Source organism: Heloderma suspectum, chromosome 1 (assembly GCF_057233095.1).
Source record: "Heloderma suspectum isolate Gila_16-S chromosome 1, 16-S_ref, whole genome shotgun sequence".
In the NCBI taxonomy this organism is placed as follows: domain Eukaryota; kingdom Metazoa; phylum Chordata; class Lepidosauria; order Squamata; family Helodermatidae; genus Heloderma; species Heloderma suspectum.
In genome coordinates, this window is record NC_139458.1 from 191902888 (window position 1) to 191916123 (window position 13236).

General features: G+C 39.0%; 1 protein-coding gene across 1 annotated transcript in view; it reads right to left on the reverse strand.

Annotated features, from left to right (window-relative positions):
• TTN (titin) overlaps positions 1-13236 on the reverse strand; it is a 310226-nt gene that overhangs the window by 107821 nt on the left and 189169 nt on the right. Inside the window, exons 175-190 of the mRNA XM_084814765.1 lie at positions 11913-11966; positions 10078-10473; positions 9249-9524; positions 8023-8298; positions 7745-7884; positions 7119-7245; positions 6764-7027; positions 6387-6653; positions 5988-6251; positions 5748-5887; positions 5499-5625; positions 5100-5366; positions 4730-4996; positions 2820-3086; positions 2475-2614; positions 861-987 (exon numbers count right to left, since the gene is read on the reverse strand). Coding sequence (XP_084670891.1) covers positions 861-987; positions 2475-2614; positions 2820-3086; positions 4730-4996; positions 5100-5366; positions 5499-5625; positions 5748-5887; positions 5988-6251; positions 6387-6653; positions 6764-7027; positions 7119-7245; positions 7745-7884; positions 8023-8298; positions 9249-9524; positions 10078-10473; positions 11913-11966 — 3399 coding nt within the window. The remainder of the gene's footprint in view (positions 1-860; positions 988-2474; positions 2615-2819; positions 3087-4729; positions 4997-5099; positions 5367-5498; positions 5626-5747; positions 5888-5987; positions 6252-6386; positions 6654-6763; positions 7028-7118; positions 7246-7744; positions 7885-8022; positions 8299-9248; positions 9525-10077; positions 10474-11912; positions 11967-13236) is intronic.

Sequence of the window (13236 nt, forward strand, 5' to 3'; positions counted from 1 at the left end):
ACCTCTTATTAACTGCCATCATGGCTTTCCTTGACAGAGAGGGGGAGTATGATTGTACAGAGGCTATTTAAATTCCTTGGCTAGATCACGACTCTTGGAGTTCTCAGGGGGAGGGGTGGTCACTGGCAATCCCCTATTTGCAGAGCCTGTCCCTTCGAAATGAAAAGATCAGCAAGAACATTGCTCTGAATCTGTCTCCTTGTGAAGCCCTGCATACCTCTCGCTAGATAAGGCATGTGCCTTCCAAAATAGCAGGGCCTATGATTGGATAGTGAGACAAGTGGTCACCAACTGTGTAGGGTGTCCCTGTCCATCAGGCTACTAGCACTTTCAACAAATGTCAGCACGGTGTTACCTCTCAAATCATACACCTGAAATGCCAAGCACCGCAAATAGTTCATTTGCAGTAATTTCAATTTCATAACAACTGATTATGCTAGGCCATCTACCAATCATACTGGTAGGTAGATAGATAGATAGATAGATAGATATCTGCTAATCATCTAATTAACTAATTAAAACTCATTTTATAATAATGACTTTCCCTCATGATTTAACAAGAAAAAGGCAAATTGAATTGGAAGCATCAAATTGAATTAACTAATTAAAACTTAATATAATAGGGATATGTGGCATAACTTCATATAATAGGGATAACTGGGGTAACTATGTCACCAAAAGTGAATTCCCCCATGCCCACCCCAGGCTCATCTGATTGGCTTTCCCCCTCATTCATATCCCATTCATATGCCTGGGATAACAACAGACCATGATACACTACGACACTAACTTGTTTCACTTTAGCCCAGCTATTGACGTAAATACACATGGTCTGATAGGTACACTTGTAAGACACTTACGTTTCACCCGAAGGTGAGCACTCGATTTGGCATTAGCTGCTTGGAAGTCTACACCACCAGCCTGGTCCAAGCGCACATTGTAGAGTGTAACGCAGTGCCTTTTACCTTCCTCCTTAATCTCACAGTCCTATCAAACAAAAAGAAATGCAAAACAATGTACAGTGCTTGATTTGAACAGTGACAGTTCTCAGCTTTATCCTTTATTTGGGGATAAAGGAACGACTTGCCCACAGACCATAACTTGCTTTGAAAGCATTCATATTATCGGTTCGGGGGGGGGGGGGGGGTTGGTTCAAAATGGTAGCAGAAATTTGTTTGTCTTTGTGTTCTCCTTTGGGAAGTAAAGATGCCCCAGATGCACCTGTTTTGCAATCATAATGCTACCATCCTGGAACTGTGAATACTAAATCTCTCCAACAGAAAAAATTATGTGCACATTTACAGTACCTTGGTTGCATTGAGTTGTATCTAATGGTTATGTAAGTGGAAGGAAGCTCGTACAACCAATCTTTCCCCTCCTCTCTGCAACCCCTGAAAAGCCTATCCAGAAGGTCTGAGGTCTTCCCAAACAGTGTGAGCTGTGTTGGAGGCAACTGCTGAAGGAGGGGAAAGATTGGACACCTTGTGTGATACAATACTTCCTACTTGCTTATGCAAACATTAGATACAACCTATTGAATTTTAGTCAATGTTTGACCACAGGCTTAATATCACATGTTGGTCAGGCCAATGAGATCACTCCTCAGTGTGGATTACTATATGTAAATAGCAGTGTTCATGGAATGCATACTTTTTGTACTGAAAATTAATTGTGAGTGAATATAAATAATATTTCATAAAATTAACAGTTGCTATTGTTAACGGCATCAATCATCTGCTTCCAAATGTCTTTACAGAACAACCATATATGCAGTACCCCTGTTTCTCTTCTCCTCGGTGCCAGGACCAGCAGTTTTTAATCTAATTCTGCAAGAAACCAAGTGCCGTCTTTAATATATTTTAAAATATTTTTCTGTTAAACTGATGCATGATGGTATTTTAATTTCCATTCTCTACATACGATTACATATTATATAATCTCATATTCCATGTATTGTATGATCTAACTTTAAAATGCTGAATAGTGAGAACAAAACATGGGACTTTTAAAGTAAGTAAGTCCTAGATAAAGACAGGGACTTGGATCAAAAGATTATGTGCATGAGAGGACTGTTAGTTGATTCCCTTCTGCATCCCCCTTGGTCTGGAGGGTCCCCTAACCCTCTAAAGTCAGTTTTTGAGGAAGGGCTGCAGATAAGGAGAGAATCCTTAGGGTGGGCTAGGGTAATTTTAGAAATGTGATGTTCTTAATGTTCCATGTTATTGTATAAACTGTTTTTATTGTTGTACATTTCCCAGAGTGGCTGGGTGACCAGCCAGATGGGCGATTAATAAATTTAATAAACAAACAAACAAATAAATCAGTGAACTCCCACCCCCACTCTCCACAAGTGGCAGTTATCAAACAGCAGGATCACTGAATCCAAGACAGAGTTTTTGTATTCCATTTCTAGAAGCCATCTTTCTGAACACGTATTTGACAAACAAATGTGATTATTTAGAAATATTGCTTACAGCTGACTGACTCAAGGCCTCCCCTTTCAATTTCCAGTTGGCATGAATATCTTCCTCAGAGATTTCTGTATCAAAACGGGCAGTCTCTGTCTCAAATATTTCCACACTGTATAGGGGACGCACAATCTTAATATCACGGTCTGTAAAGGAAAAACAACAATCACCTAATGTCGTTAGCTTTCATTACAAGATGGGTGGGCAGTGTTATACAACAGAAGGATTGAGAAGATATTTATGTGTGAATGTATTTATTTATTTAGAAGATTTGTATCCCACCTTTTCATTGAATGAGTCTCAAGGCGACTCAAAATAGATTGTAATAATGCATCAATAAGATGAACTTGCCTTCAATGTTGAGCTTCCCAGAAGTCTGGTCAGTACCACAATCACAGGTATATTGACCAATGTCTTTCTTCAAGGCTTTCTTGAGGATAAGCATTCGTTTTTTGCCATCTGCCTTGATAACAACATTCTTAGACGGAGTTATTTCTTGTCCGTCTTTAAACCATTTTACCGGAGCATCGGCTTTGCTAATTTCACACTGTAAAATGACTTCGTCTTTTTCCACAGTAGTGTAATCTTGAAGTTTTCCAGTAAAATAAGGATCCCCCTCTGCAAGTCAAGATGAATATGTGACATTCTAAGTATAATTCAAGTGTTCAAAAGTTGTAGGAACTTACACAAGCCAGCTTAAAGGCTATTTCTCCTTTCTAGCAGGAGTGGGTTTTTTGGTTTCCTAATACATCAAGAAAGTTTTCTAAACTAAAAGAAAAATTAACAACTTGAACAGAGGATATCCTAGTTATTCAAAAAAAGTTGCTAATTTTGCTTTTAGAAAACTTTCTCAACAGAAATATGTTTCTAGGGTGTTCCACAAAGTAGTTATTTATTTATTATTTTGTTGATTTAAGAGATTTAGTTATTTATTATTTTGTTTATTTAAGAGATTTATACTCTGCATTTCCATCTATTTTTTAAAAAATCCACAAGGTGGCTTACACAAAGTCGAAACAAACTGAGACAATACAACATCCGAAAATGTACAAAAGGAATAATGTTGCAAAAGAACAAAACTGAAACAGGAATAAAATAGCAGCACAAAATAAAATACAGCAGAGCTGTACAGAGACATAAAAACTATGGTTGATTAGTAAAATAGGACAGTCCTAGCCTGTTGGCTAAACAGCAATAATAAGCAGAACTTGGAAAAGGCCTTCAGCAGATGGGACTACTGGTCCATCTAGCTCAGTATTTTCTACACCATGTGTAGTGAACTCTTAGGACTCTTCAGGGTTTCAGAGAGGAGTCTTTTCCAGCCCTACCAGGAGATGCCAGGGGTTGAATCAGGGACCTTTAGAGTGCAATGCAAGGGCTGAACTATGGCTGAATTTAACTGACAGGCAAGGCTGAAGGGGGAAAAGGTGGCCCTTTACATGCCCTGGTGCCACACCATTTGGGTCTTTATAGGTAAGGACCAATACTCTGAATTATGCCTGGAATTATGTCAGTCAGTTCGTTCCAGTTGAAATCCAGAGGTAGTCAGGAAGAGCTGAAGCCAATGGGGCAAAATTAATTTAAATTCAAGTACATTGGTGGAAGAGATTTGTGATCTAATAATTAGTATGAAGACGTTTTTATGCAGCATAAGGTAATTTCAAATAATTGTACTGAAAAGCTAATTAATACAGCACTCTATGGGGTTTATAAATTATTTTTACTCCTCTTAGGAAAATATTGCAAACAAGACACTAAAAAACTAAGTAACCCATTTTGGCCCCACAGTGAACTAGTCATATAATATTTTATAACAGTGTACAAGTTAAAGACAACATCTACAATGAAACAATAAGGCAAAAACAAACAAACCCCAAAACAAAACAAAAGAATCAGCAACAGAGCAGCGGCAATATAATAGAGCACAACAACTAGCAGCAGTCAGTGCTCAAAAGCTTTCTGAAAGAGAGCTTCAGAAAGATAGTAAAGTGAGGGCCATATGAACCTCTCTTAAAAGGAAGTTCCAAAGAATTGGGGCTGCCATCAAAAAAGCCCTACTCTTTATGGAGGCTAATCTAGCCTGTCCAAAAGATGAACTCTGAAACAGGGCTTCCTCAGAAGATCTCAAGAGCTGCTCCAAGGGACAAGGGGGCAGGGTTTCATATGGAAAGAGTTTGTATGCTTTCCATCGTGCTTATACTTCTGGAAGAGATTGTATCTAAGAAGATGCTTTATATAAAGCAAACTCAGGTCACACATACCAAGAACAGTGAGTTTAGCTTCACACGATTTGCCCATAGCTTCCACTTTGATCTGAGATGTGTCATCAATAGAGAGATCTTTAAATGTGAGTGTATGGAATTTGCCATCATCCTTCATTGAAACAAACTTGCTGGTATGGAGCCGTTGGTCATTCTTATACCAGATGACAGGGATATTGTCATGGGACAGCTCCACTGTGAATACAGCAGTTTCACGCTCCTTTGCTGTTACATCCTTGAGAGGAGTAATGAATTCAAGACGAATGCCTGAACCATAAAAGTATCTTATTAAAATTAGATCGTGATGAATAAAATGGTATAAATATGAAAACCAAAATTACTGTCAGAAGAACCAGTGATACAAACAAACCTTCAATGATCAGCTTTGCACTTGTTCGTTTATCTTCAGCTTCAAACATATATTTAGCTTCATCCTCAAAAGCCACACTCTTAATGACAAGAGCATGCTTTGTGCCTTCTGATATGATTTGAAACTTCTCATCTCCTGGGATCTCTTGGGCTCCTTTCAACCAACGGAAAGTCTTTGGTTCTCTTGATACCTCACATTCAAACTTAGCTTCATCTTTCTCAAAGACCTTGACATCACTGAGTGGAGTTATAAAGATGAGAGGCAATTCTGAAATCAAATCAGGTAACGAAGAGCATTAGAAATTAATTTCTATCTACTCCAGCTAGGGATTTTTTCCCCTGGTGGATAATAAGAAAATTTTGCAAAATGGGCTTAGAATTGACACCTTCTGGAGCCTACCTTTCACTTTCAGATTAGCAGCACTTTTAGCATTTGCAGCCTGGAAGGACACCTCTCCTGTCATATCCAATTTGCAGTTGTAAAGGATCAAGACATGTTTCTTCCCATCTTGAATCATTTCACAATCCTGATTTTTATTAGGGGGAAAAATAACAATTTTGTCCCAATCACTCACTCATTCTCTATAACTTCGTAAGAAAAAAAACACAACTTCGGCTATCTTTTTTTTTTTTGTTGAAAGAGACTTACGGGTGAAGCTGTTAAAGTTTCTCCCTTTAACTTCCAAATTGCTTGAACATCAGGCTCAGAGATTTCAACCTCAAATCGTGCTGTTTCACCAACAAATACTTCCACTCCATACAGAGGACGCTCTACTTTTATTAATCGAGCTGAAAGCAAATATATATGTATAGATCTTAGATTTCCTGTCTTAATCAGTAGGTGTAAAAGGTCTTGAAGAGGTCCTACTGAAGGAGGACAATAACTTACCCTCAATCTTAAGTTCAGAATTTGTCTTGTCAGTTCCACAGTTACATTCATAATTGCCCTTATCGGCATCTGACACCTTTTTAATTTTTAATATGCGGCGCTTGCCATCAGTCTTTATGGAGATTTTCTTGGAAGCTACAAGTTCCTCACCATCCTTATACCACTTCACTGGCACATCCTTGCTAAGTTCACACTCCAGAATGACATCATCTTTCTCAGTGGCAGTATAGTCTTGCAATCTCACAGTGAAATATGGATCGGCCTCTATAAGATATGGGTTGAGGATGAAGTACTTAATTTTTTGAAGAGATTAGTAACTACAGCAAACACAAAGATTCAGATACGTAAAGAAAAATACATACAGATACAAGTAGTAACAGTACGTAACAAACATATTACCTAAAACCTTCAGGTGTGCCTCAGTGTGTAATGTCTTAACTTGAGCCTTGATCTCAGAGATATCATCAAGTGTCACTTCACTAATTTCTAATTTGTGTTTCTTCCCTTCTGCAGAAATTTGAATTGTTCTGCTATTGTGCAGTTTCTTATCATTTTTGAACCAGGTCACTGGCATATCTTCATGAGAAAGTTCAAAATCAAAGTGAGCTGTTTCTCCTTCCTTCACTGTTTGATCTTGGAGGGGGGTGATGAACTTCAGCCTGATACCTGAAACAGAGCAAATGACAATGAATGCTTTACAGTCACAGCCAATGGTATTTTCAGATTATTTATTCTTGTAATTTTTACCCTGTAATTCTTCACAGTAATGCACTTGCCTTCTACAAACAGTCTTGCTGTGGTTTTCTTCCCTTCAACTTCAGCAGTGTACTCTCCTTCATCATCGAACTGAGAATCATTGATCACAAGAATGTGTTTCTTTCCATCTGCAATGATGTCAAATTTGTCTCCAACCTTGATTATGTCATTGCCTTTAGACCACATTACATTGGCCTCCCTGGTGAGCACGCATTCAAACCTTGCCTGCCGCCTCTCTGGCACCGTCACATCTTTCAACGGCACGACAAAGTCAAGCTCAATTTCTGCAAATGAAGGGAACAAATTATTTTTTCAAGTACATAATGGGAGTAACATCTGAGGAAATATAACACACCTTTTAGTAAAACACCTTACCTTTCACTGTCAGGATAGCTGCAGTACATGCATTCAGTGCCTGATAGAGAACTTCTCCAGCCTGGTCTAACTTGACTTTGTGTAAAGTTAAGAAGCGTTTTCCTCCTTCAGCTTTGATCTCACAGGTCTGGGAAAAATGAAATATGTCGTGGTAAGGAAAGTGGAATTTTTATCACAAGATGTTGTACTGATTTATTTTTTTTTAACTGATGGTAGCCTCATAATGTGACAGCAAAATCCATTAGAGAATGAAGTGCCTTTGGGCAAGATAGTTCCACTGTCTGAGCTAAACAAGACTTGCGACTCCATACAGTGCTCAGTCATTATCACCCTAACATTCCTGGCACACGTGGACACAAAGAACATTCATAGAATCACAGTAAAAATGCATGTAACAGTACACATCTGGTGTGCTGTAACCTGTTGCTTATGTTGCGTGAAGACATGATTCAGCTTTGGAGTTTTTAAGCTTCATAATAAAAAAAATGTGCCTCTGAGAACCACACTAGTATTGACTATTAACTTGATTTTACATCCTGCTTTAAGGTATTATGCAGAACCAGTGATTAACATCATTCAAATGACACTATATTTAAATTCATGAATTCTTAAGTACAGATTCTTACAGGTGAGGGTCTGAGTAGTTCTCCTTTCAGTTTCCATTCTCCTAGGATATCATCTTCAGAAATTTCAGTATCAAAGCTTGCTGTTTCTTTTTCATAAACAGTAACATCTTCAAGGGGTTTAAGCAGCTCAACTTCACGGTCTGGCATGCAAAAATGAATGAATTAACAACATAAGCAATCGAAACATTTCCACCATCTTACAGTCTTCAGTGTTTATTTTTACTACATTAGGTGAAACTACTGGCAAATGTACTATATTCATATAGGAATACACTTACCACCAAGGGTCAATTTAGCTGGATATCTCCGCCCTTCAACTTCCACTGCATATTCCCCAATATCATCGGCTGTGGCATTCTTAATTTTGAGGTAGAGATGAGGTCCATCTTTTATAATTTCTGTTTTGTCATTTGGTTCAAGAGGAATCTCCTCATCACCTTTGTACCATTTAATATTTGGTGTATCCTTAACAACGTCACAAGTAAAGGTAGCAGTACCTTTTGGTTTCACATGCTGGTCCCTGATAGGCTTCACAAGCCAGTCTCTTATCATTTCTGTGTGTCAAAACACAATAAATAGATATTAGTATTTCTACACTGCACATAAATCTTTTAGATTTTTTTAATATTTCAGAAGATTCCATTGTTGCCATGTTTCCTCTTACATATTCTGCTCCTTCTGTCACCGACGTCTATTAGTTTCTTAGTTTAAGCTCTTCTTTTCATGTATCTGGTTACTTGGGTTTTCAGAACTTTATTTTTTGCTCTTTATTATTATACAACTGGGCATGTAAGGCAATTGTTCTGATTCAGGTGGATATGAGTGATTTGCAGTTTAGGGCCATCTTGATTATTTGCATCCAAGTTATTTGCATCCAAGTAATCAACAAAATCAATGAAATCTTCAATGCAAAACACACACACACAGTAGGCAGTGGCTACAATACACAAGACACACACTCTAGTGTACTTTGACATTAGGCCTGTCTGCTTCAGTGAAATTAAAACAGAGTAAATGATTTGTGGATGACAGTCAGATTTTTTACAGGATTGATATATTCCTACTAAAGCTGTTGGGAATGCAGCAGTGTGTGTTGCCACTGAATTACTCTCCAAGAGTGCAATCCTATGCACGTTTAGACATTAAAGAGTCCTACAATTCCCAGCATGCCTCCAGCCAGCATGGAGTTGTAGGCCTTTTAATGTCTAATGTATAGGATTGCACCCTAACTGGCTGTTAAATGTACAGATCAAGAGGGCTACAACACAGAACTCCAATCCTGGTCCAACCAGCTTTGAATCAGAGTCCTTCAGATTATTTCAATACCAGTTGCATGATCAATTCAATGAAAATCGAGCTTAACTAAAGATATGATAAAAGGGAGAGAAAATCACGGCTCATGCCTTGGTAGAATTTTACCACAGTTAATTACAGCCTCTGGTCCCTTCCTTCATACTCAACATACAGGGCACACACTCCCAGTTTTGAAAGGAATGTAACTTACCAACAACTTTAACACTTGATTGACAGCTGATGTTAGCACTTTCAACAGTCACAGTGTATATTCCACCATCAGCGTCATCAGCATCCATGATAGTGACAGCACGCTGCAAGCCAATAATACCCAGAGCAAATTTCCCAGGTTCATCTTTGAGAATTTCCCCATCTTTTCTCCAGACAACATCTCTCTCTTTGTTCAGTTCACAACTTAGATAAAAGGGTTGCCCTTTGACGACTGTAAGTTCCTCCTCCAGAGTCTTCACAAAGCGGACTGGTAATTCTGATAAAGAGGAAAATGAGATATTATTTATATATTATATCATTCACATAAACTGTAGCATTGAAACCTAAGCAGACACATTAGAATTATTATCCCACTTGAGAGATTCATATGTGCTCATAGGTGTGTGCCTATCTCTTGTGAGAGGGATCCCGTTCCTTTCAGTGGAGGGACCTGGTTTGCAAGCGTAAAGGAATGCTGTTCTAGGCCAAAAGGTTTTGTGTATATATCAGAGCAACGATGCATAGAATAAATTGCAGGGCAGGGGTGTGTATATACAGTTTAAATTATGAAGCAAGACCCCATGCTAAGCCGAAGTACTTGTAACTGAAATAATAGCATATTCCTCCCTTCCTCAGTTGTCCCCTGTGTTGAATTATTAACTGTAAGCTCCCTGGAGAAGTGACCTTCCATGGATAACATCAGAGGCACTAAGAAATGTATGTATTAACTCTAATGTAAATGAAACCAATGTAGCTTTAGGGCACAAATGAAATGCACCATATTTAGAACAAAGATGAATCAAAACCTATTTGGAGGAGCCATGAAATACCTTCAACAACAAGCTTCGCTACAGAGGTCTTTTCTTTGTTTCCCAGTTTCAGTACACAAGTATACTCCCCAGCATCTGAAAGCTGGACATCAATAATATGGAGCTTCCTGTCTTTCCCGTCAGACAGGAACCTGTGCTTAGGGCTCTCGCGAATGTTGCTGCCATCCTTCATCCAACTTGTAATGGCAGTGGAAGGAGAGATGAGGCACTCAAAGATGGCAGAAGAGCCTATGGATTCTGCTTCTGTCAGCACAATGTCTTTAATTTCTGTCACAAACTTGAGTGGCACAGCTTTCAATTGGTATGTGAAAGGGGGTTCGTCAGGAGGCTTGTCACCGCCACTTCCTGGCCGTAATTTCCTCCTCTCTGCATCAGCTGGCGAAGGTGTCTTTTTGGCTAAAAGTCAGATATGTGAATGTTATAAAACTGATATCTGCATGAAGGTTGGTCTCACTCATAGAGTTAAAGCCAGGTAATTAGTAGCCGGTTTGACAGAAATCAGCATGGATGCAATTAGAGATGACAAGTCTAGACGCAGCAAAAAATCCACGCAGTTCTTTGCATTCACTAGATCAATTGGCAAGAAGTTTCGATTTTGTTATATCGAGAACGTTTGAATCTATCTATATACAAGTCAGTTCCCAAACAGTCTGCCCCACTCTTCCAGCAATCCATCCCACTTTGCCTTCTCCATAACAGTACTGTGGATTCTACTGTTTACTTGCTTCACATCTCTGTCACAATTTATTTGTTGCAGGCATTGAGGTATTGGGCCAAATCTATTTCAGGGGGGTAAGCATGGGTTAGGGAACCCCACTTCCCAGATATGGGGCACCATATGGGGCACCATAAGGGATCTGGGGTGGGGCTTCAAGGCTCCAGCCCAGCTCAGGGGCTGGCATCCAGACTGGATGAGGGGTCCATGTTATCGGTCCAGGCTGTGGTGTGCCCAAGACTCCTGCCACTCCCAGCATTACCCCAGCATGCGAGCTCGGGCAGATAATGGGTCAGCAGTTGGGCTGCCCAGTGACTGGATCCCTGCCCTGTGTTGTGTCAAACTCTGTAAAGTATAACCAATTAAAGTTGAGGCCATTTATAATCTACTCCTGACTTCATGTGGTTTCTGCCTTCTTTCCCCTCTCCCCATTTGCAGGTACAAGCCATATTACTCTAGTATGACCAAGAAACAGACTGCAGAACAGAGCTATACACAGGCCTAGCTTGGTTCTCCCTGGTCACTAGGTTCTCCCTGGTTCTCCCTCACTGAATTCTATTGGACAAAGTATTGCTCTGGCTGTAGAAATGGATGGGAGGGTGGGGAAAAGACTGGAACCCTTCAAGTCCTCCTTCCCTTTTTCTTAATTCGACTGCAATATTTGTTCACAGCAAAGGGAAGTATCCCCTCTCTCTCCTTACTCAGAATTAAGAATTTTATATATATGGATTTTTTTTCAAAGTAGATGCTATTATTCTAGATTCTAGATGTGATCTTAATAATTATGGAATGCTAAAACAAGCAGTGTTTGGTTGTTGTTTTTAATACCTGCTTTAAGTATCATTTGCACTTTTTGAAAATGGCTCCATAAAAATATGTACTTTGGAAGAAGAGGCAATATTAATTGTGAAAATATTAACTATAGTGGTGGGGATTGGGGAATCATTGTATTAAACTTTTTTAGGTCTTTGTCATTCAGAAAGTCCAATGACTGGCAAATTAATTTTGAATGGTCAGATGTTGATAGTTCATAGCATAAAACCTGGAATTATTATTTACAATTATTAGATGTTTAAACATGCAGGGTGTAGATTTTAATTTTATGATCTCTCTTTCTTACCTTTAATAGGACTTTTACCCTTGCCAGGTTCCTCCTTCGGTGTAGTTTTGGGCTCTGACATGAAACAGCAACAAGGTTATTATGTATGAAGTCAAAACCTCATATTTAAAATTTAAAATTGTGATTATTTCCTTGAAGTTTTGTTTCTTTCTGTGAGATTTTTATATCTGAAAAGGTAGGCAACTGTATATAGATACTAATGTAAATGTAATGATCAATATTTTAAATAAAACAGCATCTTTAAGAACATAAGAAGCATCATGGTGGATCAGACCAAGGGTTCATCTAGACGAGCATTCTGTTCACACAGTGGCCAACAAGCTGCCCATGGGAAACCCTCAAGCAGGACATGAGTGCAACAACACCCTCTTGCCCATGTTACCCAGTAACTGGTGTACATACTGGAGGTAGCATATAGCCATTAGGACTAGTAGCCATCAATAGATTTATCTTCCATCTCCTGTGAATACTGGGAAAATAGCTTTGGAAAACTATGGCACCAATCCAAAGAACCATAGAGCTGTTAATGTCAACCATTTCAGACTGAAACTTCATTTTATTTATAATATTTTTAGAGCTTTTGTCATCTTTACCAGTATATTAGAAATTCTTGAGACATCTTGGAACAGGAGAAAACATTTCTCTTCCACCAAATAATATTTAACCTTGTCTATGTAGGTGATGCTGATCAAATCAGAGATTTCACACGATTCAGTTTTGAATTGATGCAGATGAGTAAAAATGAATACTAGTTGATGTCAGTCACCATATAGTGCAAAGACTGATCCCAGAATTAGTGCCCAAGCATCTTTTCCCTGAGATCAGTTACAAACTTGTAACCATGGTCCCTCTCTACCCATTGATCCGTTGCCCATTTTGTAAAAGTAGATTAGTGTTCTTTAGTTCCTTTTTCTTAAGGTGCTTATATTTCTGGATGCCTGATTTGTATTTATAGTTATACACTGCAGTACAACATACATGTAAATTAATTCTATATGAGTGACAAATGCCCTTTAGACATTGTTCCCAGTCCCTGCCAGTTCTTTTATGCACTCTAATGACCAGAGGCCTAACTCATCTACTCATCTATGCCCAGGGACCTGTAAATCATATCAGAGGTGCTATCTCCCACAATCCCCTGGGATGTCAGTGTCCTTATGGTTATGGTGCTTGTCCATCTCTCCTGTCGGCTTCTCTGAGTCCTGCCCGTGCACTGGAAATGCCAGCAGGAACTAAAAGGCCTTGGGACTTGTAGCTCTTGAGAGAGACTTTCCTGTATTCTCCCTCTTTCTCCTAGACTGGGCTGCCTGCTCACTGTTCACAA